This window comes from Peromyscus leucopus, chromosome 1 (genome assembly GCF_004664715.2).
Source record: "Peromyscus leucopus breed LL Stock chromosome 1, UCI_PerLeu_2.1, whole genome shotgun sequence".
In the NCBI taxonomy this organism is placed as follows: domain Eukaryota; kingdom Metazoa; phylum Chordata; class Mammalia; order Rodentia; family Cricetidae; genus Peromyscus; species Peromyscus leucopus.
The window spans coordinates 122,595,635-122,623,363 of record NC_051063.1 but is presented as its reverse complement, the minus strand read 5'-3'; the positions used below and the strand labels follow the sequence as shown (position 1 = coordinate 122,623,363).

General features: G+C 45.7%; 2 protein-coding genes across 3 annotated transcripts in view; one reads left to right on the top strand and one right to left on the bottom strand.

Moving 5' to 3' along the window:
• Positions 1-25,692, top strand: Tm6sf1 (transmembrane 6 superfamily member 1). 2 transcript variants are annotated; one of them, XM_028873803.2, is made up of 10 exons: positions 1-545; positions 4,305-4,408; positions 7,948-8,045; positions 11,161-11,264; positions 13,156-13,238; positions 13,822-13,943; positions 16,108-16,212; positions 18,000-18,092; positions 18,261-18,380; positions 24,026-25,692. In XM_028873803.2, exons 1-10 carry the CDS (start codon positions 454-456, stop codon positions 24,215-24,217), a joined length of 1,113 nt encoding a protein of 370 aa, XP_028729636.1. In that variant the 5' UTR covers positions 1-453; the 3' UTR covers positions 24,218-25,692. The 2 variants fall into 2 exon arrangements, with proteins under 2 accessions (XP_028729636.1, XP_037053704.1); XM_037197809.1 differs by lacking the exon at positions 18,261-18,380 and having other exon boundaries at positions 368-545.
• The window catches only part of Hdgfl3 (HDGF like 3), a 53,387-nt gene continuing 47,749 nt past the window's right edge, over positions 22,092-27,729 (bottom strand). The window contains exon 6 of the mRNA XM_028873804.2: positions 22,092-26,718. Coding sequence (XP_028729637.1) covers positions 26,713-26,718 — 6 coding nt within the window. The 3' untranslated portion in view covers positions 22,092-26,712. The remainder of the gene's footprint in view (positions 26,719-27,729) is intronic.

Genomic DNA, 27,729 nt, shown 5'->3' with positions numbered 1-27,729 from the left:
GTGGGTCTCCGAGCGGATCTCGCGGGCCTGCACGCTCTGACACCCTCGGGTCTGGCTCCACCCTCCGCTGGCCCTTGGCTCAGCCCAGCGCCGCTCCAGCTCGAGGATGCCCAGCTCCCGGCTGTGACCTGCGTCCTCCGCCCGGCCACTCCTTTTCCCTGAGAGCAAGCGTCCTGGGGCTCTTGTCTCGCCGCGGTGGCCTCTGAACCCCCCGCATTCGTTAGTAGGAGCAGGGCGGGGACACCTCTCGGGATCGTACCGCGGCCCTAGCGCACCCGGGTGGCGCCAGTGCGCGCGCGGGGCAGCTGCGGGCGACGGGGACGCGCGGAGGGGGACGCGGCAAGGGGGCGCCTGGAAGGGCAGCGGCGAGGGGCGCGGCGCCGGCGGAAGCTGGGGTGGGGGCACCCGGGTGCGATGCTGTGAAGGGCGAGCGACGCGGCGGCGGCGGCGGCGATGAGTGCCTCTGCGGCCACCGGGGTGTTCGTGCTGTCCCTCTCAGCCATCCCGGTCACCTACATCTTCAACCACCTGGCGGCCCAGCATGAGTGAGTGAGCACGCGCGGGGTCGGCAAGCGCCTGCAACTTTTCCGCGGGACTGGGGTCGCGTCCCGGGAACTCCACTCCCGCGGCATGAGGGAGCCAGCCCGGTCACCGGCCCCAGGTCCTCAAATGGGCTAGGGCAGTTCAAGGTCTGAGGGCTGGGCACCTGCTCTTGGCTGGTATTGAGTGGGTAGCTGGGATTACGGAGGTCAATACCGCAATGCTCCTGCCTCCGAGGCTCTCAGACACCAGAGCAACACGGGAGGCATGCATGAGCCTGCCTAATTTGATCGGATCGTTTTCCATGTATGGACTTTCACATACTTACCATTTTTTTTTTTTTTTTTTTAATTTTAGAAACTGTTGTGAGAAACTAGCAGAAACAGCCCTAGTTCTCTGGGCCTGGCTTAGCTGCCGACGGGGTGGCCTGGCTTTAGTGTTCTGGTCTGACAAATGGACAGAATTTACACCCTAAGGATCTTGTGAGAACTTTGTGGAGGGGCGCTGCTAAAGGAATAGGATGCTGGCCTGGAGCAAGGGCACAGGGGCGCACTGCTAAGGAAGCGAGTGGAGCCGAGGGCGTCCATCAGGACTCTGGGTCCCAGTCTCGCCTTCCGCTTCTCTAAAGGAGTCTCTGACTGACCAGCCCTCATGGGCAGCGAAGGCCCAGCTGGTTAGTGGAAAGGCGCCAACGGCGGCCCTGCTGAGGCTGGTTGCTGCCTGCTGGAGGAGGAAGTAACCTGCTATGGTTTCCACAGCAGTTGGTGCTAAGGAAATTGCATCAGTCTATACCTTGCAACCCCCTCCAGACCTCCAGACTGCTAGCCGAGTATGCACACAGTCATGGATTTTCTCTCACTGCTCTGGTCACCCCATCCAGACAACCTGAGCACTGAGAAGCTCTCTTGGGCGCAGGTTGCCTCTGCCCTTGGACCAACCCCATCTTTGGGGCATCTCCTGAAACGGTGGCTCTGGGCAGTCAGATGTTTCCTGCCTGTCGATAGAGTGCACGGGGAACTTGGCTCCTAAAGTAGTAGAGTACCATGAACAGCGCAGTGAACATTTATTGAACACCGGCTCTGTGCTCTGAACCCTTGCAAAAGTTGGAGACTGGCTGAGAACAGGCCAGGAATTGCTGAGGAGCCATGAATTAAAATAGACATCAACAGATACATACATAAGCAGAGAATTGCATGCTAGGAAGACCACAAAACGGGGTGGCTGGGGGCGGGGGCAGCAGATCGGGAAGGTGTTTTGGAGATAGGGACGCTTCAACTAGGGCAAGAGCTAGGGGCAGCTCTTGGTGAGCATAGGGAGGGGTGAGCAGGGAGGGGGTGAGCCCGGGAGGGGAAGGAAGTGGTTGTGATAGGCAGGTGTTTGCTGGAAGAGCCGTCTAGGAAGGGCTGGTGGTGGTGGTGGTGAGGATTTGTTGACGGATCACTGTGTGTTAACTGATCAGTGCTGCGGCCCGGGGTGAATTAGTTCCAGCCATTCGCTCCATCCTCCTCTAGGAGAAACCCGGCAATCCATAACACCTCCCTCATACTTGTTCGCTCCCTTCTTCCCCCTGGCCCCTTCCTGGTGAGTCTACTCTAGTGTCTGTGCCCTCCTCTGAGTTCTCTTTGGCACCGGCTTCCTTCCCAGCGGCGCCTCCCTCCTGTCTCAGCCCCCTGCGCGCGCATCTGAGCCTCAACTCCCACCCCACTCCCACTCCCAGAGCGTCAACCCTCTTTGATTTTTGACACTGGTCCACCTTTTTGTCTCTGTGGCTGTCCTGTCTTCCTTTCTCCCCATTGCTGGTTGCTGACGACATACTTAACTTGATGGCCCCAAGTAAGTGAAACCGCCCCTTCTTCGTTTGTGGGTTCCTCCTCCAAATCAGGGATTTCTGCTATGAGCCCCCCCCCCCCATGACTCACGTTTCCCACAGAGTTCCTTCCTGTGGCCTGGCCGGAGCTCACCTTCCCGGGCTGCGGCTCATCTGGGTACTGCTCTGCCCAGCCCTGTGTGCAGCAGGCTTTCAGTTACACTCACCTTTCATAACCCAAGCGTCTGTTTCCCCAGGCCTTTTATGAGACTCTGAGAAGCAGGATGATCAGCTAGATTGAAGGGTCAGGAAGGAGTTAGGGGGCTCTCTCACACGCACCCACATATGTTCAATTATGGTGAGATCTGGGGACAGAGCCTTGCAGGTGTTCTGGGGTATGTGTGAGCTTGGTAAGGAAGGGGGAGGGCTGGCCTGGTGTTGGCTGTATGGCAGCCCAGAGGACTCAGCAAAGAGCACCGGTCACTTTCCCCACCACTCAAGGCTAACAACCCATGTCTTATTCATAGCATCCTTTACCCGTCACCTGGAGTCGCAGTCAGACCTGTTTCTGCCCACCTTGGGCCTGTGTTGTTTTCCCCAGAGGGTCCCCAGGAACAGAGCTGTGAGGCCGAAATGACCTACTGCCCCAGTTTCTCTTCGCCTGTCTTCCTACCTCAGAGGTAGAGAGCGTGAGAGGACACTCTGAACTAAGTCATGCTGTCTGTCCTGCTCCATCAGAGCCCAGGCCCGTGAGCATGCTGGCTGTGAGCTCAGCCACTGGTGTCCGAGGATGGGGTCATCTGCTGACCAGCACCGGCCTCTGGGCTCATCGTTGACACCCTGTCATATGGCTCCCCTCCCTGCTCTTCTCCTCCCTGGGTATCTTAGAGCAGCATCATGCTTGTGAGCCAGGGCAGCTTCCCCTTCCTCTGCTCTGGGCCTTTGGGAGGAGCCTGGAGAATCCACAGGTGTGGGGTATCAGAAACCTTCCCTTTTTTTCCCCCCAGCCCAAGACCGGGTTTCCTTCTCATCATGCTATAGAATTCATCCATGCACGATCCAATCTCTCACCGACCACCACTGCATCCACTATCCATGTCTCTTGCCTGCCCATCGTCTCCCCCTCTATCCATTCATCCCCCCTTTCCTGCCTCCGCCCTTGTCTTCCTCCTTCCCCAGGGGTATGGGGTGAAGATTATCTGAAGATCCCAGCGTTTAGGCCATGGTGTGGAGGTACCCCAGCTGTGGATCAGTGCTTGTAGCATCACTGAGTGTTAGTAGAGAGCTGATGGTATATAACTGACAGATAGGGCCACGTAGGTATTCGTCCAGGATAGGAAGGCCAGCCAGTGTTGGCAATCTGGGTATCTCGGTAGGGCTGGGGTGACCTTATGGGAAGCAGAGCTCAGAACTCATGGAGGTTAAGTCCCCTGTAGACAGAGGCCACTTGGGTTCATCTGGAGTCTCCTAAGGCCAGCAACAGTGCCTGCCACATGGGGAAGCACACTGCAAGCTATGGGTCTCTCCCCGGAGAGTGCAATCATGATGCAGTTCAGTCTGGGGGTTTATGGCTGGCCCGGGGTGGGGGGGTGGCAGACTTAGTGGTTAGACCCGTTACCTCTCGGGGTAAAGCATTGGAGAAGCAGGAGGGTAGAGGCAGCTGGGCTGCATCCATGTTAGGGATGAGGGAGGGTGGGGAGGGAACAGGCACACAACACAGGTGGGAAGGAAATGAATGAACGACCTGGGTTTCCGGGCCATGAGCGCTACGGGGCTGTGACCCAGAGAGGCCAAGGTGCTGTAGATAAGCTACAGTTGCTTTTCAGTGCCAAAGCCGAGGCTGGCTTCCAGGAGCCCTCTGCAGCTCGGGGAGCGAGAGCCTTCAGTAGCCAGGAAATTCCAGGCACCATTGTGCTGACTGTGATTAGTGACCACCTCCCTGCTTTGGTCCCCACAGTTCCTGGACCATTGTTGGCGTCGCTGCCCTCATCCTGCTCCTGGTGGCCCTTTTGGCTCGGGTCCTCGTCAAAAGAAAACCCCCGCGGGACCCTCTGTTCTACGGTAGGTAGGCTGCTAGGTGGACTCCTCAGAGGGAAAGGGCTTGCATCCACCCTGGCAGGGAGCTGGGCATTGGGTACATGTTCCTTCTGGGCTGCTCCGAACCCACTGCTGACAGAAACTGGAAATGTAGGGCTCTTCAGGGCAAGGCCCTTCCCGCTGAGCTTCCCTTCGTGGTGTCCACTTTCTAAATAGAGTTCTTCTAGGGAGTGACTGGCAGGGCCAGGCAGGCCTCCTCCAGGCATCCTGTGGAGCCCCCAGCATGCTCTTCCCTCAGCCTCCAGGCTGGGCTTCCTGCCTTCAGCTGGCTGCTGGCATGTGGGATTGAATTTACCATGTCTCAGTCTACGCCAGTGGTTCTCAGCCTTCCTAATGTGCCCAATGTGGCCATCCTTTAATACAGGTCCTCATGTTGTGGTGACCCCCCCCAACCCCCCCAAACCATGAAATTAGTTTTATTGCTACTTCTTAACTGTAATTTTGCTACTGTTAAGATTGTAATGGAAATATCTGATATGCAGGATATCTGATATGTGACCTCTGTTGCAGATTAGGGATCGTGACCCACAGGTTGACAACTCTGGTCTACACATTTGTGTAAAGAGGAAAATAATGCCTTGAGGAGCTGGTCAAACATTAGTATTTGTTAGGGACTTCGATCAGCATATGAGAAATAAGCGTGTATATTAAACAAACAAACAAACAAACAAACAAACAAACAAAAAAGCCATTGGTTGAGCACATCATGTGCCTGACAAGGTTCTGAGCACTTCAGAAGTATTATTTTAATACTCATAACAAATATCCCTCCGCTTGGCTAGCTAGAGATACCAGAAATGTGGTCAGAATCAGGGGGAACAGCTCCGGACCCCTGTAGATGTAACCAACCGTCTTATTAAATAAGAAACACAGAAACAATGTAAAAGAGAAAGTCGAGAGGTCAGAGCTCAGAGCTAAATCTCACCCTTCCTTCTGCTGTCCCAGTTTCGCCAAAAGAGACCCACTTCCTGTCGGTTAGTTTTTTTAAAGTATGTTGTTCTGCCTTCTCATTGGTTGTAAACCCAAACACATGACTGCCTCGTCACTGTCTGAATGTACAGCCCCCTAGGTCTTAAAGGCATATGTCTCCAATGCTGACTGTATCCCTGAACACACAGAGATCTTATGGGATTAAAGGCGTGTGCCACCACCACCACCACCACCACCACCACCACCACCACACTCTTGCTATGGCTCTAATAGCTCTGACCCTGAACACACAGAGATCTTATGGGATTAAAGGCGTGTGCCACCACCGCCACACTCTTGCTATGGCTCTAATAGCTCTGACCCCCAGACAACTTTATTTATTAACATACAATCAAAATAATAATTCAGTACAATTAGATTACCACCACAGACCCCTTTCATTATACATGCTGCCTCAGTCAAAGCTGTGGCTGGTCTTGCAGTACTTCCTGTGGCCAGGGATTTTGTTAGGTATTTTATTCATTTCATTTCTGTTGGTGTCAAACAGGCCTCACATCTCTGTAGCTCTAGCAACAGAGCATCTATTTTCCTTGCTCACCGACCTGTGGGTTGGCCGAGACACCCTGCTCCAGGCTGTGAACAGATTTAGGACTCTACTTGTGTCTCCTCATAGTTCCCCACAGCATACACCGAGGGCTAGAGGAAGGAAAGGAATGTCCCCACTGCCTTAGTTAGAGCTGGCCCCTGTCACTTCCAACTACATCTTAAGGTCAGAGCAAGCCGCGTACCCTCACCAAAGGCACGGGAAGCATTCTCTGCCCACTATGAGCCTTGGCAAAGGTGGAGAAGGAAGGAATTATAAATGACCAGTTTCTCTCTGTTTGCACACACACAAAACTGAAGCTCAGAGAAATCATGAGCCTCTCGTGTCTGGCTGTGCCTCTCTGACCTCAGAGCTGGGTCCTTATTCCCATTGGACTCTACCTGCTTCGATCTGGTCCAAGAACAATCTCCCTCTGCTGTCTCTCCTCCTTCCTTCTCCCACCCAGGGAGCCCACACTTAGTCTACTGACACATCCTCCATCCTCGAGGCAAGCAACTGCTCTTGTGTCTTCAGCTCTGTTCCAGCTTTGAGGACCCTTCAGCCTTGGGGTCCAGCCCTGGGCCAGGTTCCTCATCTATCAGGAGGCAGAGACTGTGTGTCACCTCTAAGACAGTATCTGACCCTCCACGGGTGTCACCAGCTGCGAGTGGATTACACACCCAGTGCCTTGTTTTCCAGGAGACACGTGGGCCTCAGTGGAGCCCAGTGAAGCACCCCCGGGGGCCCCTCACCCCCTTTGGCTTCCCCCGAGGCAGCTTCCCCACTCTCCTTTTGGTTTTTTGTTTTGTTTTGTTTTTTGTTTTTTCGAGACAGGGTTTCTCTGTGTAGCTTTGCGCCTTTCCTGGAGCTCACTTGGTAGCCCAGGCTGGCCTCGAACTCACAGAGATCTGCCTGGCTCTGCCTCCCAAGTGCTGGGATTAAAGGCGTGTGCCACCAACGCCCGGCCTCCTTTTTTTTTTTTTTTTCCCCACAGCTTTTTATATTCACAAATTGGGTCTGCTACTGCCCCTTCTGGTTCTACAGTCTCAGATATCAATTTATTATAACTGAAAATGCAGTTTTCTCGACAGACTCACACGCCCCGAGTGGGATCGCCAGCTGTTCAGAAGCTCTGACCTTTAGCTGGCCACTCTAGTATCCAAGCCCAGTTAGGGGTTTTGTGCAACAGGCCGGATTCCGGGGATGCGGCGGCTTTCCTCTGGGCATCCTCAGCTGTCCCATCTCATGTGCATTTTTAAAAGTCACTGCCTTTTGCCAGGCAGTGGTGGTGCACGCCTTCAATCCCAGCACTCAGGAGGCAGAAGCAGGCCGATTTCCAAGTTCGAGGCCAGCCTGGTCTACAGAGTGAGTTCCAGGACAGCCAGGGCTACACAGAAAAGCCCTGTCTCAAAAAACAAAACCAACCAACCAAACAAACAAACAAAAAACAGAAACAAAAACAAAAAATCAACCAACCAAACGAACAAAACCCCGAACAACAAACAAGCAAAAAAGTCACTGCCTTTTTTCTTCAAGCTGTTGACTGCCACTTGCACACCGGCCACCCACCTGTCTTGAAGACCTCCAGGGAGGACTAGGCTAGTACGTTGGACACACTCTTAGTTGGCCTGCATGCCACACTAGGATGCCCCGCCCTTTCTAGACCACCTGAGTATCTCTTCGGCTGTTTTATTACCGGCCCAGCTCCTGCTGCTCAGGTGGGATGTGGGTTTCACTTGAAGGGAGTGAGGATGGTGGAGGTAGCCTGGAAGAATCTTCTGGGACACTGATTCTCTGTCTCTGCGACATGAGTTCCCTCAGGGAGAGCCTTGGATCAGTACAGGGAGGTCCATGAAGACAGGTAAATGTCCTGGTGTGCAGTACATGCAGTCTGGAAAAGCCTGAGCAACACTGCATGGTAAATGGTGGGCACCCCGTCCTTGCTGTCTCCCATGGCATGCATTTTCAGCTGCCACCTCTTTTGTTCCAGTGTATGCAGTGTTTGGATTTACCAGCGTGGTGAACCTCATCATAGGCTTGGAGCAGGATGGCATCATCGATGGGTTTATGACCCACTACCTGAGAGAGGTACGGGGTTGCTCAGGGCTTGTCCTGGGACCGGGTGGCTCAGATGCAGGCTACTGTTGGAGTGCGGTCCCAGTCCCCTCATCCAGGGTAAGCAGACCCATGACAAGCTAGCCACAGAACACGGACGGCCAGGAGGGCACTCTTTGTCCATCCCACCTCCTTCACTCCAGAACTGTTTTCCTTTTAAGTGAAGAACTTCAGATGAATTTAGTATTTGGGTTTCTCTTACTGGATTATAATCTCAGAGATCCCAAATCTATATTAAACATCTCAGGTACCAAAGTCTAGTCTATCTATCATCTCACTCAGTATTTGGGAGGCAAAGGCAGGAAGAGGGATTGCTGCAAGTCTGAGGGAAGTCTCACAATATGGTGAGTGCCAGGCTAGCCTGGACTACAGTACGGGACCCTGTATATATATATATGTGTGTGTGTGTGTGTGTGTGTGTGTGTGTGTGTGTAATATCAAGTTATTTACTTAAGCTTGCCAAGTCTGGCAATTAATACCCTACCACAAAATCACAGCACTCGAGGAAACTAGTCTTGTTTTCTAATTTATAGTGTGCTGAATCCAGTCCCAGAGAGGCCAAGCGACCTACTCAAGGTCACAAAGAAAATATGGAGCAGAGATTGAAACAATATTGTCTATTGACTTCCTGTGTTTCAAATAATGGGGAGCTTTGTTTGTCTCCCCAGGACTGTGTGAGGGGAACGTTGGAGCCAGGGAAGGAGGCAAGCTTGTGGGTACAGGGACATGTCATGAAGTGAGATATCCTATCCATCAGGCAGCGTCTGCAAGGCCAGCAAGGGCGAGAAGATGGCCAGAGGCAGTGCAGGGCAAACAGAGAGAGGATGAGTTTCAGGGATTCTGAGTGGGATTTTGGGTCAAGTTGCGGGTGATGGAGAGGAAGGCCTGGAGTGATGTCCTGATTCCTGTTTGGGGGTTGGTTTGGAATGCTGGCGTTATTAAGTCAGAAGCTTGAGGAGTGAAGTTCTAGAGAGAGTCCTTGAATGCAGCTCTGTTTCTTGCCTTCAGGAGGCCACTGTCTAATGAGAAGGGAGGATGGCTTTGGCCTGGGTGTGATGGCCGAGGTACACTCTCAGCACAGATGCCTGGGCTCTGGGGATGAATGCCCAGGATGGCCTCTTTGAGTTGCTGGCATTTCCATAGCATTTCCTCTGAGAGGACCACACATGCTGCTGTATGGTGCAAGGGAGGGAAGGCCTTCTGGGGCGAAGGGACAGCTTGGACAAATGTCTGGAAAGGAGGCCTAGGAGTGTCTGTCTCCCCAGGAGTGTCAGCAGGGTAATGCTGAGTTCCTCTGGGACATATGGAGTTTTGGGTGCTTGAGGAACATCAACTAATGCCCCAGCTGGCAGGGCTCAGCAGGTTTTCTGAGGAATGGCTCCATCAGAGAGACCCAGGAACCACCCAAACAGAGTTGATACTTCAAGTCGGAGAAGAGAGTTGCTTTCGTGGGGGATGATGGACCACGGTGGGCAGAGAGAGGAGGCAGAGGGAAGCCTGGGGAGGAGGCCAATGAACCAGAGGAGGGGCCTTCAGGAGGGAGGATGCTGATCAGGGGGCAAGCTATCTATCAACCCTGTGAGGCTGGCAATAATTTGGGTAGGAGGTACAAGGAAGGAAGCTGGGGTGTAACAGTGGTAGGATCTGGGGGCCCAGTGGAAGAGATGGGGCTTTGACCCGCAGGCTTTCAGGAAGAGGGAGGCTGCATGAGTCTTGCCTTGAAGCTGGAGGGTGGTAGATGGGAAGCAGGGAGAGGGGGGGGTACCCATTTGGAAATATATGGGTGACTCTGAAGGCCTGCCCCATGCTGTGATGAAAAGGGAAGATCACCTCAAGTGACAGCATAGATACTTAGTGAGATTTGTCCAAAGACTGCCTAGAAGAGCTTGGAGCTGGCTGAGCTGGGTGGTGCAGAGGCCAGGCAGGAAGGGCGTGGCTGGAGGGAGAAGCAGGCGAGTTGAAGGAGTTCAGGTGGGTTTGAAGGGTCCACCCGTGTCTGTCAAGCTCCCCGAGGAGGCCGGTGCTGGCTCTCAGAGCCGAGTGTGTAGGCAGGAATGGCCGGAGCCATGAAATCAGTTGAATTTTGCACACAGAGCACCACGGGTGAGGGAGAAAGGCAGAGGCCAGGCAGAGGGCTAGAAGTCTGGGTGCGGCTTTTTTGGGGGTGGTGGTGGTGGTGGCTGATGTCCTTGCCTGAAGGGAGCCACAGAGTTTCAGAGAATACTTCCTTGACTGGTTGATACAGTTTGGCTGCTCAGACCTCTCCTAGTTAAAGAAAGGACTGCACGCATATTAGGGAGACATGAGAAGCAGTCTGGGAGGGAGGCCATGGTCCTAGGGAAGGGAGGAAGAAAGCACCACTGAAGAGTCCATGTCTGACGGGACCCCGGAGCATGACTACCCAGGAACGGGAAACGTGCCTAGTTCACCATACAATCTTGTGTTCATGAAACTGAAAATATCCCAGAAGCATGGCTCTTGTTGGTAATGTAAGTGCTGCTCTTTATTAGCTACGTGACCTCAGGCAAATCTTCAGGCTCTTGAAATGTTTTCTCCTCTGCAGACAGATGGTCCTGACCAGCTCACAAGTCTGCTGGGAAGGCTGAGTAAAGGGCAGGTGGGAAGCTATGTGTGGAATTGGACATGGGCACCTACCTCCCCATGGACTGCCCAGCCCACCACAAGATTAGCATGACTGGTTAAGGCCAGCAGGTGGTACTAGTGAACAGGGCCTTCCTGGGCCACCCTTCCGGCCAGGGTCAAGTGCTTACAGACACAAGTTTGGCCTGGCTCCAGTTGGCTGGGATTGCCCACACAGTCACCTGATGATGCCTTTGTATTGTAGTACAATCCTTTGTTGAGCAATCAAATGCCAATTTGTTAGGACTTCTCCTGTTTGATACCAGGCTTTGGCTGCCCCAGGCTAAAGTCCTATTTTCCGCAATCCTACCAACTGTGTGGAAGTGGTTTTGTCTCAGTGAAGAAACACCCCTTAGTTCTGTTGTTTTATTTGCAATACAGGTCTGTTGTCCTGCATTTAAAGATTGGAGCCTTCCTTAAAATGGCTGTTTTTTAATGCTTTCCTTAGGGTGAACCATATCTGAACACGGCCTATGGGCACATGGTCTGCTACTGGGATGGCTCTGTTCATTACCTGATGTACCTGGTGATGGTGGCCGCCATCGCATGGGAGTAAGTAGCTCTCCTGGTGTGTGTGTGCGCCACTTTTGCAACTGATAAGGGGTATGTAAGGAACATGGAATCCACACACGTATGTCAGGGCAGGAATGTTCTGAGTTGGACAAAGCTTTATTTTCTCTGTATCACTGTCTTTGTAAACATATCCCTTTGAATTCTCCTTCTACCTTGGTGGCAGCGCAGGCAGAGCGGCCCCTTAGGTTTCTGTTTTCGTGAGAACAGTTTCTCTTGGCATGGTGTTGTGTGCCTCGAATCCCAGCATCCAGGAGCTGGGGAAGGCAGATCTCTGAGTTGCAGACCAGCATGGTCTACAAAGTAAGTTCCAAGCCAGGGCTACATACACCGTGAGAGCCTGTCTCAACAAATAAACAAACACATGACATCAACAATAAACTCTCATTGTGTGTGTTTGAGTGCACGTGCATGTGTTCTTATATGGGAGTGTGTGCTCATTCTTGTAGGCTAGTATGGAGGTCAGAGGTTGATTGTTGGGAATATTCCTCAATTTCTTCTCTATTTTTTAAAATTACATTTTATTTTGTATGTGTGCGTGTGCGTGTGCGTGTGTGTGTGTTTCCATGTGCATGTATATGTATGTGAGCTCTGGTAGGTATTTGGAGGTCAAAGGACAATTTTATAGGGATGGGATCTCTCCTTCTACCCTGTGGGACCCGGAGACCTAACTTAGGTCGGCAGCAGGTGCCTTTCCCACGGAGCCCTCCCATCGGCTCACCCCGTAGCTTTTGAGGTCTCTCTCACTGAACCCAGAGCTCACCGTTTTGTCTAGGCTGGGTGGCCAGCAAGCACCTGGGTCTCCTTTGTCTCTGCCCTTAGCCCGATGCTGAAGTTACGGATGCACATCGCCATGCTTGGCTTTCCACGTGGGTGCTGGAGACCTGAACTCGAGTTCTCGTGCTTGTGCAGAAGAAGCCCTTTTCCCACGGAGCCACCTCCTCACCCCCAGTTTTAGGAACCAAAGTCCAGCACATTGTAGTTCAACGTTCCACCTCATTTCAGTGAAGATTCCTCTCAGCCTCTAGTGTGGAGCTGTTTCTGGGTTATCAGGTGAAGGGACATTTGGCTACCACTGGGATTAGATCAGTCCCTTTAGAACACAGGGACCTGTCATCTCTGGGGCTTTAGCCTAAACTCCGTGTGCCACAGAAAGTCCACTTTACACTAAACTTTCATCTTTGATCCTTTTTCCCTATGCTGTGAGTTTTATACACAGTGTGGAAATACAGTCCTAATCAGTGAAGACTATGTCATAGGTCAACATGTGTGTTGTATGGAAAGCATAATTTCCTACTGAAAAGGACACCAGAGGGGCAGGAGTGATGGCTCACTGGATATGCATCAGGACACAGGTTCAATACCCAGCATTCCTGTAATAAGCTGGATTTGAGGGCTTGCACCTGGAATCCCAGTAATGGGGTGTAGTAGGGAGGAGCAAAGAGGTTCCTTGAGACTTGCCATCCAGCATGTGTAGTGGAGGTGGCCAGAGCGCTAGGCTCAGTGAGAAACCTTGGCTCAGAAAAATGAGGTGGAGGGTGGGGGAAGAAAAAAAAATGAGGTGGAGGGTGACTGAGAAAGGAACCTGCCTGACACAGCCTTCTGGTCTCTACAAGCATGCACATGGACAGGCCTGCACATGCATGTACACATACATAAACTACATGTTTGCATGCCTGAGTGCACAAGCCCACAAAGGGTTCTGTACTGTGTCACATATGGAAGTGATCTTGATGATCAGGGTTCCCTGTGCTTATCACTTGATTCAGTGTGTTTCTATTCAGTTACTTCTGTAACTAGATTGGAAGACAATTCTGAGGATCACCTTTTGTATCCCAAGACAAGTATACTGAATCAAAACGTTTTGTTTTAGGGAAAGCTACAGAACCATTGGCCTATACTGGGTCGGATCCATTATAATGAGCATTGTGGTTTTTGTGCCTGGAAACATTGTAGGTAAGAAATGTTATTTTAACAGTCATGCTTTTTGTTGTTGTTGTTGTTGTTATAATGGGGCTTTTAGATAGAAAAGTTGTTCTTAAGCTTTATAATAGGTTCTAAGCTTATAAAAACTATTTTGCAAAGTTATTCCTACCCCGCTCTGTGCTCTCATCTTTTAAGAAGTGCTTTAGAGCCATTTTCAGAAGCGTGCACTGAACCGGTAGTTAAGCAGCCAGCATTTAGTGCGTGGATACTGCTTGCAGCTCTTTGTATTATATGTTGCTTCTCACACACTATGAGAACTTATGGGAAATGCACTTGGAAATAAATATTCTTCCAGGATGAAGTAAAAGAAGTCATTTAGACATGCAGAAAATTAGGATATACTTGTTAACATAGTTTTTAATATTGTAAATAGGATATCACTATTAAGAAGTATCTAATGGTTTTGACTTTTTTTGTCTTATCTAATAAAAATATTGCTAGTTCATTGCAAAATTTTAGGTGATTTGAGGTGGTAGGTAGCTTAAATATTATTTAGATGTGCACCAACAGACTTTTGATCATCTTTTTAACTATCTTTTCCTCTCTTAAATAGGAAAATATGGAACACGGATTTGCCCTGCATTTTTCTTAAGCATACCATATACATGTCTTCCGGTGTGGGCCGGCTTCAGAATCTATAACCAGCCATCAGAAAACTATAATTATCCCTCAAAGGTAGTTTTATTACATTTAAATGTAACAGTTCAATACTGGTGTGCAACCTCAGGCTGGCATTCTCGCAGCTGGTAACTTCCATGTTTCCAGACTCCCTGGGCTCACATCTCTGTGAGGACAGAGCATTGGGGCATTCAATCCACAGGACTGTGTTGATACCTTGCCATTTGCTGGCATCTTCGTTAATGTGGCAGATGGTCTGCTTCTGTCTCAATCCATCTGCTTCTACTGCCCAGGCTACACTTTGGGGGACTTCCCTTGCAGGGACCACCTTGGCTTCTGTCATCCTTCTGTGTTAGGGTGACAGGTAAAGTTCACAACACGTGGTTTGCCTGGATTAATGGCCTGTGTGTGAGCACCTGACACTTCTTTCAGTAATACCATTTACTGCTGAGGTGTTCAAGGTAATGCATAAGACCATTGGTTCTGATCCCTGGGGATACAGGCCCCAGGACACTGGCTTCAGGAGCACCCCTCAAGGCTCCTCCCCTTCCATTCACTGCCGAGGGGGTCAGTATGAAGCAAGGCTAGCCCCACAGGTCTGCTTAAATCTTTATTTCTAATAGAGTGATTTCCTTCTCTTCAGTTTATATAATATATCCTTGAGGTAGGGTCCTTTAAATCTATCTGATTTGTGAGAACAAACTACTAGTTAGAACATGATTACTCACCTTACAAAACTATTTTTAGTTTAAAATCATTATTCATTTGTTTACTTTTGAGGCAGAGTCTTAACATGTAGCCCTCCCTAGCTGGCCTCAAAACTCTCCATGTAGTCCAGGCTGGCCTCAAAATCACTGGGCTCCACCTGTCTCTTGTGGGCTGGAATTAAAAGTTTGTGCCACATCTGGCCAAAATTATTTGTACAAGTTGACTTCATTGGACTACCTTTTTAGGGGAGTGTTGGGGTTGAATTCATGGCCACCCGTGTGCTGAACAACCCACTCCACTACTGAGATTTGCTTCTTGCTCTATGTACGCTATAATTTACACACAGTTAACTTGTAAATATTTAGCTACTGCTGTGTAAACTCAGGCCAACAGCAGCTACACTCCTACATCTCTTTCAGGAGTGAGTGGGTGTTAGAAAGAAAGGGTACACAGTGACCCTACTTGGCCCTGGCGCCACTGCTTTGACAGGGCTCCATGTCAGTGTGTGAACAGCATTTGCATTACGAGACACACAGAGTCATTTGTGTTGTTACTTTAATGGTAAAGCACAGCTCTGGGCATTGTTTGTTACACGGTGCTGTTGGGCACCATACACTGCAGCGCAAACAAAACCTAACAACCACAGAATCACCCTGCAAAGCAGTTTAGCCGTGCTTCCAACCCATTTCCATATCAGGGACTTGTCCCGAGACAGTCATCGCAGACACAAGGCAGAGATTTCTGTGCAGGGCCACTCTCCTGAACATTAGGTGGTACAATGAAAATGTGCCCAGTGTCTTGCAGTGGGAGGACAAGTGTGGTCTCCTTAGGGTCTTTCCAATTTTTAATCACTCTAGGCTGTGCTCACAGGCAGTTGTGACGAAGGCAAAACTGTTTATATTCTAAATTCTATTTTTGCAAAAAAAAAAGTTATATGTTGAGTCTATGTATTTACATATAAATGTATAGAATATATATGAGTCAGGCATGATGGCACACATGAAATCTAATCCTAGCACTTGGGAGGAGGTGGCAGGATAATCATGAATGTGAGGCCAACATGAGCAGTACAGGGAGTTCTGTGTCTGTCTCCACCACATAGTTTAGATCCTGTCTCAGAAAACCAACCAACCAACTGGCTTATCAACCAACCAGCTGACCAACCAACTAACAAAACAAAACCATACATGACTGGGAATGTGTGTCAACCACTAACAGTTGACAATTCTGCAGTTTCATTTTTCAAATGCAGATAGCTTACTTTTATAATCATAAAAATGTAGTTTCAAGAAAAAAATGGACTAGAGCTGGAGGGGCCTCAAATCACCTGCTTAGTAGCTCCATTTCACAGAAGAGGGAACGTACTGGAGGGGAAGATACTCATGTCCAGTGGCCAGGGGTCCACGATGTGAATTGTGCATCTTCCAGACTCATTAGTCATTAGCTTGGCATTTAGTGTCGTAGACTTGTCCCTGGCTTTGGGATTGTTCTCCAACAACAAACTCCATTTTAGGTTCTTCAAGAAGCCCAAGCAAAGGCCCTGCTGAGAAGACCATTTGACTTGCTCTTGGTTGTGTGTCTCATCTTGGCGACTGGATTTTGCCTGTTCAGAGGCTTGGTAAGCATAACATCAAAATAACAATATACTATTTCAAACAAGAAAAAAGTCTGTGTGTGTGTGTGTGTGTATGTATGTATGTATAGTGTGTGTGTGTGTGTGTGTGTGTGTGTGTGTGTGTGTGTGTAAGATCAAACTGATCACCTCCTCTTCCTGCCACAGCCTAGAGCTCTGGACTAGCTTCCTGCTGCCCTCTTGCCCCCAGTCCCCCACTCACAAGGGATGGCTCATCCTGGGCTATCTCATACCTCCTTCTTTGGGTCTTCAGATCAACTGCTGTTTAGAAGTATCTTCCTTATTTTAGGACACCTGAAAAAACTGGCCATTAGAGTCTCATTCTTTTGTTTCCCTTGATTCCCCCACCCTGATTTAAAGGCAACCATCTTTGGTTAGGGTGATTCCCTAAGATCTCAATACAGCTGTGGCTCAGAGCAACCATGTATTCTTAAGAGTAGGGGCGATGGGATCAAGGAGCAGGTCCTGGGTAACAGTTCTCACCTGTGCAGGGTCATGTGAATTTCTCACTGCTCAGGGTAATGTTGAATTAGGATTCAGGTTTGGAGTTTGATTATAGGAAGGACTCGTGAGTTTTTTTTTTTTCCTCTTTGCCCTTTATTGGTTTTTGTTTATTTGTTTTTGGAGACAAGTTTTCTATGTAGTTGTGGAGAACACTAGCCATTTGCTAGTTGTGCTTTAAAAAAATGACTCTCTCTGACCTATAATTTCCTTCTCTGTAAACTACTAGTACCTACCTTATATCGTTTTGAAGATTAGTGACTACCCTCCTTGGTAAGGGCCTTGTACAAAGTAAGTGTTCAATACACAACTGTTGTTAGTCTTAATTCATCAGTGGTTCTTCACAATGACCCAGCTTTATAATTTATTCTTAGAAGAAATATTTTAAATCTAGGAATTATTTGCTTATCATACTCAGTTTCACCAATTACCCACTATTCTAAACTTGCTGGGTTGTACAAGCTGAGAACAAGCCATGGAACCTGTTCTTTAGTCAGTTTGTGCTAATTTCCAAGTTCAGTCACCACCACACAATGAGATCCAACTACATCCTCCCCTGTCCTTTTCTCTGTGTGCATGTGTGCCTGATCAGATGGGTGGGGCTTGATCAGATGAGGATTTGGACCAAGGCCCAACTCTACTGCTAGCCTGCAGTCTAGGTTGTCATTTGGTAGAACATTTCATTTATGGCCAAGGATATGAGGAATGGTGCCTGAGGGGGAACTGTCTCAGTGGTTTGCCAAAATCTATTCTGTGGCCTAGAGTGTCCTCTGCAGGGACTAAATCTGCTCTCTGCTCTTTCCAAAGTGGACAGGAACGGCTTCACAGGAAGCCCCTGCTTTCAAATCATCCCTTACTGCTTCCAAAGGCCATATGCTCTGTGAGGTACTGGAGAGAGACGGATGCTATTTTTGAATCTTGCAAAGCACAGTATGATTAATTTGGTACAGAAGTGTTATTTTTCTTCTGATAGAGACTAGTTGGCTAGCTATTCCCAAGTGGAACTGGTTATCTCTACCAAGAGCTGTGCTTTGGCTCACTAAACCTAGATGCTGAAGCTGTGAATATCAGAGAGTCCCAAGAACAATGATCCACTGTTGACTTAGGCTTAGTCCTTTAGAGAAGTCTAGATATCTGCTTTTCCTGTTACTGATGGGCCTGTAAATACAGTTTATGATGAGAACTGAAGTAGCTCTGACTGAAGCTGGCACACAGCCTCATCTGCAAATTTAAGAACAGGACTATTCATAATGAACTCATTTTTTCCTTAGATTGCTCTGGATTGCCCAGCCGAGCTCTGCCGACTCTACACACAGTTTCAAGAGCCCTACCTAAAGGACCCTGCTGCTTATCCTAAAATTCAGGTCAAGTTGTTACAAAGCCTAAGATTTTTTTGAAGTTAATTCTCATATTTTAAATGGATAATGAGGTCTCTACACAGAAGTAGGAATTAGCATTTATCTTTGAAAGTGTTTCATGTTTTTGCTTTTTGTTAGGTCAAGCTGTTAATTTGCTCATTTCTTTTTACACAGATGCTGGCGTACATGTTCTATTCTGTCCCTTACTTTGTGATTGCACTTTATGGCTTAGTGGTCCCTGGATGTTCATGGATGCCCGATATAACGCTGGTCCATGCTGGAGGTCTAGCTCAGGTACTCAGATAAGAATATTCCCTTTTGAGAAAGTTCTTTAGTGACCTAGCTGTCACTGAAATTATGAAACATGTCTCTGCTCAATGTTTTGAGTAGGAAATAGTTTATAGTTCATTGGATGACATTTCCGCCCCTCTCTCCCTCGCTCACACCAGTGATACCACCTGGTAGATGTAGTTATCTAGTGAAATTAGGGTTTCCCCTGGAGTCACAAAAGTAGCAAGTGGCACTCTGTTACAGAATTGTTTCCCAGTCAATGAACATTATGGCTACTGAGAAGAGTTGAAAGCGGTAACTCTTAAGCTGTCTATCCTATCTAATGAAGAGCCTAAGAGTTCTGCCACACGATACTCAACAGAACAGGGAGGCTGCCTTAGTGTAAGTTCTGTTTCTAGAAAGCTCAGCCTGCCCTGCAGTCCCTCACCCTGGCACTTTGCCAAGTCCTTGCCTGACAGCAGGTGTTTAATGAAAGCAACACTGACCTGGAAATGAGTGGGGCCCACCCAGAAGCAAAGCACAGTAATTATACAATCATGGCGCAGTAACCACGATGGCTGAAAGACCCCAGAATCAGTGTTGAAAAATACAGTACTTAGGGGGTCAGTGGTTAAATCCTTCCTGGGGGTACTGAGTTGGACTAGTCATAGAAAAATAGATAAAACCTGCAGAAGAAATACTCCTGGAGAAACGCTTAGCTACTTTTGCTTTGTCAGCTTCTGAATCCCTATCCTCAAGGCCTTGATTTGGGCTTTTATTTCTGTCTTTTGATATCAACTGTAAGCTGGTGACCAGTCTCTTCAGCTCCAATTGCTGATTCCTAAACTTAATTCCAAACTTAATCACTGCACCTGGATGTCTCACTAGCACATCAGGTTTTTTGAGGCACTTTTTCTGGAGTAAAATGGAAGCAGCACCTTTGTAATGGAAACAGGCAAAATTGAGACTTTAAACACATTTGCAAAGCAAGTATCAGTCTATAAAAGAAAACATACTTTCTGGTTTGATACAGAGTCTTGCTTTGTAGCCCAGAATAGCCTTGAACTCAAGATCCTCCTGTCTCAACCTCCCACCACGCCCAAGGTGGCATGTCAATAGAGACTCTTGTCCTCCCCATTTCTCCTGTTGTCCATTTCCTTTGTCAATGTCAATAGCCTCAGCTTGCATGAGCCAGGTCAAGCCAAAAACCTGGAATCTTTTTTAACTTATTTAATGTATACAGGTGTTTTGCTTGCCTGTGTATCTATACACCATTTGTGTACCTGGTGCCTGTGGAGACCAGAATAGTAAAGCAAACAAAAACCCCAAAACAAACAAACAAACAAAAACACAAACTTCAAATTTTCTTAGGTCACTGGAAGACACACTGGGTGATTATTGGGTACTTGATTTCAGACTGCATTAGGAACCTCCCAAATCTGTCCACTTCAGAAAGTACAAGCTCAAGCAAACATTTTAAAATAAAAATCAGGCTATATTTTAGGTCAAGTTACATTGGGGGACTTAAAAATAAAACCTCTCTCTCTATATACACAGTGCTTGCTATAGGGCTAAAGTTGTACGTATAATCTGAGAAGTATGACAGACTATCAATTACTTATGAGTGTTTTCCATCAACTGAAGTATAGTCAGTTCTTAGTCATGTGCAGGTTCAGCCAACTTAAGTATGTTAAGGCCTATGATGGCTATCAGTTGTGAACAAAAAGCAGACTTTCCTTAGTCCCTAGAAGACACACTACAACTGCTTACACTGCATTTGCAGGGCTTGGTCCTGTAAGGCATCTGATGTAAGACATATAGAAAGATGTACATAGGATGCAAACACATTTTATACAAGGGCTTGAGGATCCACGGATTTTGACATATATGGGATGTCCCAGGGTCCTGGAACCAATCCTCCTTGGATGCTAGTGGGTGACTGCACATTGTCAGAATCATTGAAACAAAACAAAAACCGGAGTTAATCTAGTCAATATGACTAGCAGCAAGAGCTGATCGAAGTCCCTTGTTGTCACTAGTTAGTTCAATGACCACTGTCACTTTACTTCTCTTCATCACCACTCTTCTTTTCTGTAATGTTGCTGAGGTTTAAACACGGTACTACATAAAGAGCTAATGATAATGCCTGCCACGGAAAGGCTATGGGACTCCTGTTTATTATTATTGTATAGATTCCCAGAAAGAATTTAAGAGAAAAATGCCTTCTTACTGAGACTAATTCTTCTACAAGTTAACCAAAGTGTATCTCACATCTAATGACCTAAAACAACAACAACAACAACAACCTGGGCAAAGGTTTGGGGACAGATACCTGGTGGGCATTATGTAACCCCACATCCACGTGTGTGTGTGTGTGTGTGTGTGTGTGTGTGAGTGTGTGTGTGTGTGTGTGTGTGTGAGAGAGAGAGAGAGAGAGAGAGAGAGAGAGAGAGAGAGAGAGAGAGAGAGAGAGAGAGAGAGAACTGAGTCAGGTGACATCCCTCCAGCTGTTTCCTCCACTCTTGGCTATACAGGGATCTAGAAGTACATCTGTGGACAGTCTAGTTGAAAAGAGTTGGCTTTCCTGGAAGTTTCATAACATTTTTTCTTCACAGAAATCTTTGAGTATCTTAAAGTTTTAGGAAGCTCCCAGGCAATTAGGCTACTAATATAAATCTTTCTGCCATCTACTCTGGTGCTTTATTACCAAGCATCTTTGATCTTGAGGTTCATTTTCTTACGTGCTTATCCTTTGATAGAGGAGTTAAAAGGTCAACAAGGAGACCTAATAACAAGGAGCCCAGGTTGTCATCAGGGTGCCAGATCATGAACAGTTACTCTCCACCTGAGGTGGGCCCTGTTGTCTGGCTTGTGGTGGAGCAATAATCCAATCTGGCCATCTGGTTCTAGAGTCAGTATTATCAGTGTCTATGCTGTTACTCAGAAAACCCTAAGATAGCATGGTTCTGGATTATCTACTTGTATTATAGGGACCCAACACCTACAGGTTTCACCCGCTAACATTTATGTGGACATGTAAGACTCACTTCTTTTTGGAGCCAGGGTTGTGATTAGTGAGGAGAGGGATTAGGATAGGGTCATCTTTCCCTAATATTCTCTATCAGGAATGGAAGCTATTACAATTTAGCCTTTGCTTACTTTCATTACCTCATTTTACATTCTAAACATTCAATCTGACAAAAAAAATCATTATCTCTTATTTCTGCAAGGTAGAAAACTTAGAATTAAGTCAAAGGGAAATGACTAGGGGTATCTGTCAGCCCCATCACTGAATAGTGCAGTTATAACTGAAATGCAGAATTCAGCAGCACTGCATTCCCTCACCCACTCACTCGGCGCTGGTACGGTTCCCAGGCTGAGCTCCACGGACCGTGTAGGAAGCAAGTGTGCTGGACACTCCTTACCAATGTGTCGGGAAAGGAAGCCTCTTCAGGTGACACTTTTTCTTGTATCAGAATCCTGAGCACTTACCACTAGAGGAAGCTACAGTTGGGGGCACCACCCAGTTGGCTGCCGCCATAAACACACCCTTGTGCAGTCCCAGGAGCTGCAGACAACTGGCCTCAGGGTCCTTTTCTCACAAGCACACACCTTTTGGTAAGAAATGTTACAATCTTTACCCCTTGTTAATAATTCTGAGTAGAATGGCATGCTATTACAGGTATAGAGAAATGCTTTAAAGATTCTTTTTGTATTCTGATAGTCACAAGACCATTGTTGTTGAACGTTTATTGAACTCTAACAATGTGATAGGTGCCACACAAAACATTTGACACAGTATCTGCCCAGTGGGCGTACAATCTAATCTAAGGACACAGATCATTTTTTAAAATGTTGCCATGAGCTTACTGTTCATGAAAATGAGGTATTAACTGCACTGTTAAGTGCAGAAAAGGGCCCACAGAATCACTGACCTTTTAGGCAGGCTTGCCTATACAAGTACACACAACTGCTCATGTTACTTATTCTTGGAAACTATGGATGGCATTTTTCTGGTCGTTTTATGATGTACACAATTATCTATAGGGAGAATCACTAAACCCACAAATCTGACAAAATCAGAGTTCAAAACTGGCCTCTAGTCCAGAATAAAATCGTTATATATTCAGATAAACAGCTATTTAAAGTAGGATCTAGAGAAAAATAGTGTTAGAGGCCAAGTTTTGTTCAGAGTCCCAGACTGTCCACAACTGCAGCTCCTCAAGGCAGCCTCCAAAGTGCCCTTTATTCTCAAGCTCTTTTATCTGTGGAGCCCTGAGATGCAAACATTTGCTGGGCCTCGGCCATCTGCCCTAGGGAGGTGTGTCCGAGGGCAGAGCCCTCTCAGTGCCTGTGGATCACAATGCAGACAATCCACCTGTTGGTCCATGTCAACACACCACAGGACTTTTATCTCCAGAGTAGCAAAAACATATTAGAGGTATCCAGAATATATCAGTAATTTATAAATTGTAGCCCATTAAAATATTCTGCCATTGATACAAATTCCTAAACACGCTGTTTATAAAAGCTTGCCCTTTTCTTGTCAAGGTCAAATCAAATGCTTAAATAGAACTTTTATGTTAGCCACTTAGCACAATCAATGTAGGAACTGTAAGGTAACAAATACATTAAAAACAAATTGTCTAGTGATTCATTCTTGTTCCTTCCGTCTCTTTAGATTACAGTACCCTTTATCTTTCCACTTTGATCATAGTATACCAATGATTTATTACTTACTGCATCTAAATCCTCAGTCTTTATTCATATGTGTCTTGAATTTCAAACATAAAAATGCAGACTTGAGGTTTGCATTTTATAATAACTTTTTCTGAGAAAATATTTTCTCGGTTTTTAAGCCTGCTATGGCCTGTATTACTTTTCTAATAGTTTTTCTCTGTGCTTATGAAAAGTACTAAAAACAAACGAGCCAAGCAAAACTCAACAGGCACATTTTGAATAGTCTATGTATATATAAACAGAGGGAGGCTCTTGCCTTTCTGTTCTGAAACTTGGATTATGCTGACCACTCACAATTCTAAATAGATTTCAGTTTGATTTGAAAAGGTTGCCTGTGTACATATTTGTCATTTTATAATCATACTGCTTTCCACAGCCAAGCTATTAACAAGTGTATCTTACAAATAACCATGGTGCAATTAAGTTGCACAAAACCAAATACACAAATAAACAAAACTACATGTTGATGGGGCTCTGAGCTCTTGCTTCTAGTAGTCAGTCTGATCAACGACACTGAGATCTTCAGTGCTTCTCTTTAGGTAGCTCATTATACTAACTACAGTTTAGCTTTTGAACTCAGCTTCATTTTGAATTGTAACCAAATTTGTGAGACTTAGCTGAGTGTCTACATAGTGTTCTTAGAATTCAAATTAGAAATGTTTGGTATTCTGCACGGGCTAGGTTAAAAAACCACAACTTGGAATGATAAAAGCACACTTTAAATAGGATACATTATTTGAATAGTTACATCAAGAATGACCTTAAATTTAGTGAAATACTATGTATTAAGACTGTGGATTATCTAAAGGAATTTTGCTTTGAAGACAGGTTTTGAGGGCACATGGTCTGAACAAGTCACCCAGAATTCATCCTTAATCCAAGTGAACAATCTCATGCTTACTTTTTGTTTTTTGTTTGAATGTAAACAGGCTCAGTTTTCTCACATTGGTGCTTCACTTCATGCTAGAACTGCTTACGTCTACAGAGTCCCCGAAGAAGCAAAAATCCTTTTTTTAGCATTAAATATAGCATATGGAGTTCTTCCTCAGCTCTTGGCCTACCGGTGTACCTACAGTCCTGAGTTCTTCCTAAGAACAAAGGCCGATGAAAAGGTGGAATAAACATACCTCAGTTCTCTCTGACCCTGTTATATGGAACGGATGCTCTACTTCATTCCCTTCCAGGATACTCACGAGAATACAGATTCTACAGTGGATGTGGGAGTGAAATAATGGTATTGTATAGGTATATTCTCATTTTTGAAGGGAAATTCAAGTTGAGAAACAGCTTGTTTAAAGAAATATATCAAAATTTGTCTGTGAATGTGAACATGGATCTTAACATTGCACATATTGTGTATGAAAATTACAACTCTAGTGCCTACAAATAGCATAAAAGTGAAACTATTTAGAAGTGACTAACCATATTCACTATGCATATGAAACCATCCAAAACTGCAATTACAGGTTGGAGAAATAACTTCGTATGAATTGTATGAGTCATTGACAACCTTAATATAAATGCCAGATCATCATATTTTTAAGTTGTTTGAAGTGTCTTCATAAGGAAAGTATATTACTTACTGCTGTTTTAAAAAATTGCTATCAAAACTTCTATTGTGAACTTAAATGGCTAAGATGACACAAATCAACTTTATTAGTAGCCTTAATGAACACTTGTTTTATTGGTGGCTGGTAATATTTCTCTTGTGTTTCTGTGTATACTATCAATAAAATTATTTTTGGTGTTTTATGAAGACAAACTTTATTAAATTTGAAGTATTTTATGTATACATTTTCATGACAAACTGAACTGTTTATTTAAGAAATCTGTTTTATGTTCCAATTTAAAATGTTATCTATAGTCTCCATATGTTTTAGTGTGATCAATGAAAAGGTCTTTTGATTAATTTCATTAATTTTAGAATAAAATATTTAAAATTAAAAAGTACCTTTTAAAGATAAAACCTGATGTGGTGCCCTGTCTCTTAACGAACTTTCCATACTTGGAACTAAGTACAACAGAGAAACCACTAATTACTAAATGACAAAAATAAGCCCCAAACACAGTAGCCTCTTCAGTATGCCCTGAAGGGTCAGTGGTCTGACTGCATTTAGCTCTCACAGCCCAGCATCCCCTTCATCCTCACATGACACTGGGCTTTTAGGTCATCTTAACAGTTTGTCTTCATGTTAATTAGTTCTTCAACAACCTAAGACACCAGAGGGAAGTGGGATGCACATAGAGTTGTGTGTAAACATAGGGGCCACTGAGCTGGTGTATTCTCAGGTGTGCAGGCAGATCATACTGCTACGCCCTCCCATCCCTCCCAATGTTTTCAATTAACCTAACATCCAAAATAGTTAAAGAGAAAAAAGATAGAAAAAATAAAATCCTCACCTGCACTTAATTATTATGTCAACTTGCTGTCAATTTTTGCTTTAATATAGGAATCACATTAATACTTCACATTACACATATGAAGCCAAATAAGACTAACTCAGTTGTTTACAACCTCAAACCTTACTCCCAGTACACATTCCAATAAATTTATTCTGTAAAAACAATACATTTTTTTTTGTTTTTGATTTTTTTTTACAGTAAACTTTTCAGCTACAAACCTCAAACACACATGGAAGAGATGTTCCAAGGACGAGCATAACAGAGTTGATGAAACCCAACTGACTAATGTTCTCACAGTATAAGCTGGCATAAAAATAAATAAGACTCTCTAGTATCACAATAGCGACAATAATGTACACATAATAATCATTTGCAGATGAATGTTAACTACTCTAATTCTAGTTCCAAAAGAAAAGTTTATTTTAAAAGTCTATATTCAAGAGTCAATGCTTTGTCTGGTTTCCCATAGTGCTCCTGCTGATTTCAGCTTTCAAGTGTAAAGTGACCACCTTGAGTGATTAGCTCAAATCATATTGGCATTGGGAAAAAATAAATCCTTGCTTTATTTTGGTCTAACACAAAAAGACTCACTAGGTTCACATATACACTCAGTTTGTGTACACAGCAACATGAGTTTTGAGAAGTGTAAGTTCAACTATCTATTTCTAATACAGAACAGGTATTGTACAATATGGTTAAACTTTACACATGGCCTTCAAATTGAAAGATGACTTTCATTTCATCTCCAATATACCAACAATATATATCTAGGAGTTGGCTCTTGGGTTCTGTTAGAAAGAAAATCCCATTCTTAAGTATTATGTTGAGTAGTCATCTAAAAAATATGAATTACTATTTAACTGAGTATTTGATGATGGTGGGATAAAGGCAGGAAGCTGATGACCAGAATTGCCTTGGAAAAGGAGCCTAGACATGGAAAAGTCTGTGCAAAAATCTTGATAATTCTTAGTGGTTAAGGGCAACTTCATGCAACCAAGTAACATAAAATTAAGTCAATAACCTTAAAAAAGGTCAAAATGTCTTTTTTTCCCTTCAACAGAACAGAGAGGAATGTGGATAATGTACACACACTGGGTGGGGTTCTGTCAATGACAACAAAGACTGTGTCGGTTCATATCAAATCCAAGAATCAGACAATCAAACATTTAACCTTCTTGTGGTTTCTCTCAATATGCAGCATTCATTACGGTAGTTAGGTCTGTAAAAGAGCAAATAAAATAAGCCTTAGATGAGCTGGGATACTAACGAGGGAAGCCATCCATCCACACCTCTGGGGCACAACACTTATTTTTTCTGAGGTCTGAATCAACACTAGCATTATGGCAGCAGTAATACTTAGCACAACAGCTTCAGAGGCTTTGCTTTTTATCTAGCAGAAAGTGAAATGCTATTTTTAGTTCTGCTATAACAAACAAACAAAAACCCTGAGGAGTCAACTTTGTCAGCAAGGGCATGGTGGCACCTGCCTTCGATCCCAGCACTTAGGGGGCAGGGACAGGTGGATCTCTGTGTTCCAGGGCAGCCTGGTCTACAGAGTGAGTTCCAGGACAGCCAGGGTTACACAGAGAAACAACAACCCTGTCTCAAAAAACAAAAACAAAACAAAACGAAATTAAACTGTCTACTCTCTGGTAGGGAGGAAGGTGTAGTAGCGTGCAAGGAACTGTTCACTGCAGGTATACACAAAGCCACTACAATAGATATAATCTGTGTTGTAGGACTGTACTGTTAGAACAGTAAGCTGTATAAGACTGAAAATCACATGGCTGCACACAGATCACCCAAAATATTTATTTTAGTTACTTGTGGCACACACGGCATAACAAAGTACAAAAGTTAACAACATCAGTATGTCTAGTCTTTGCTTCTGAAGAAAAGAATAAAAGATGAAACAAAGTCTAGATTTCTTTTAAACTTTATATGGCATACATATGACAAAGATAAATTATTCCTGTTTCATAAAAGAATTAAAATTTTAACTTAGTTTTATATTTTAGGTTTCATGTGTGTCTATTTATGTGTGCAGGCCACAGAGCACACGTGAAGGACAGCTGACAACTTATAGGAGCAGGTTCTCTCCTACTATGTGGATTCTGGGATCAGGACTCAGGTCCTCAGGCTTTGTGGCAAGTAACTTTATCCACTGAGCCCTCTCACAGACCCAAGAACTGCATTTTGATTTAGACTCCACTCTAAATTATGTCAGGTT

What these genes read in the sequence shown, in the direction of transcription:
- Tm6sf1 (XM_028873803.2), top strand. Translation starts at nt 454, where the DNA reads ATGAGTGCCTCTGCGGCCACCGGGGTGTTCGTGCTGTCCCTCTCAGCC. An exon ending in GTGGCCGCCATCGCATGGGA is followed by an intron (nt 11,265 to 13,155) that starts GTAAGTAGCTCT and finishes GTTTTGTTTTAG; the next exon opens with GGAAAGCTACAGAACCATTG. An exon ending in ACTATAATTATCCCTCAAAG is followed by an intron (nt 13,944 to 16,107) that starts GTAGTTTTATTA and finishes ACTCCATTTTAG; the next exon opens with GTTCTTCAAGAAGCCCAAGC.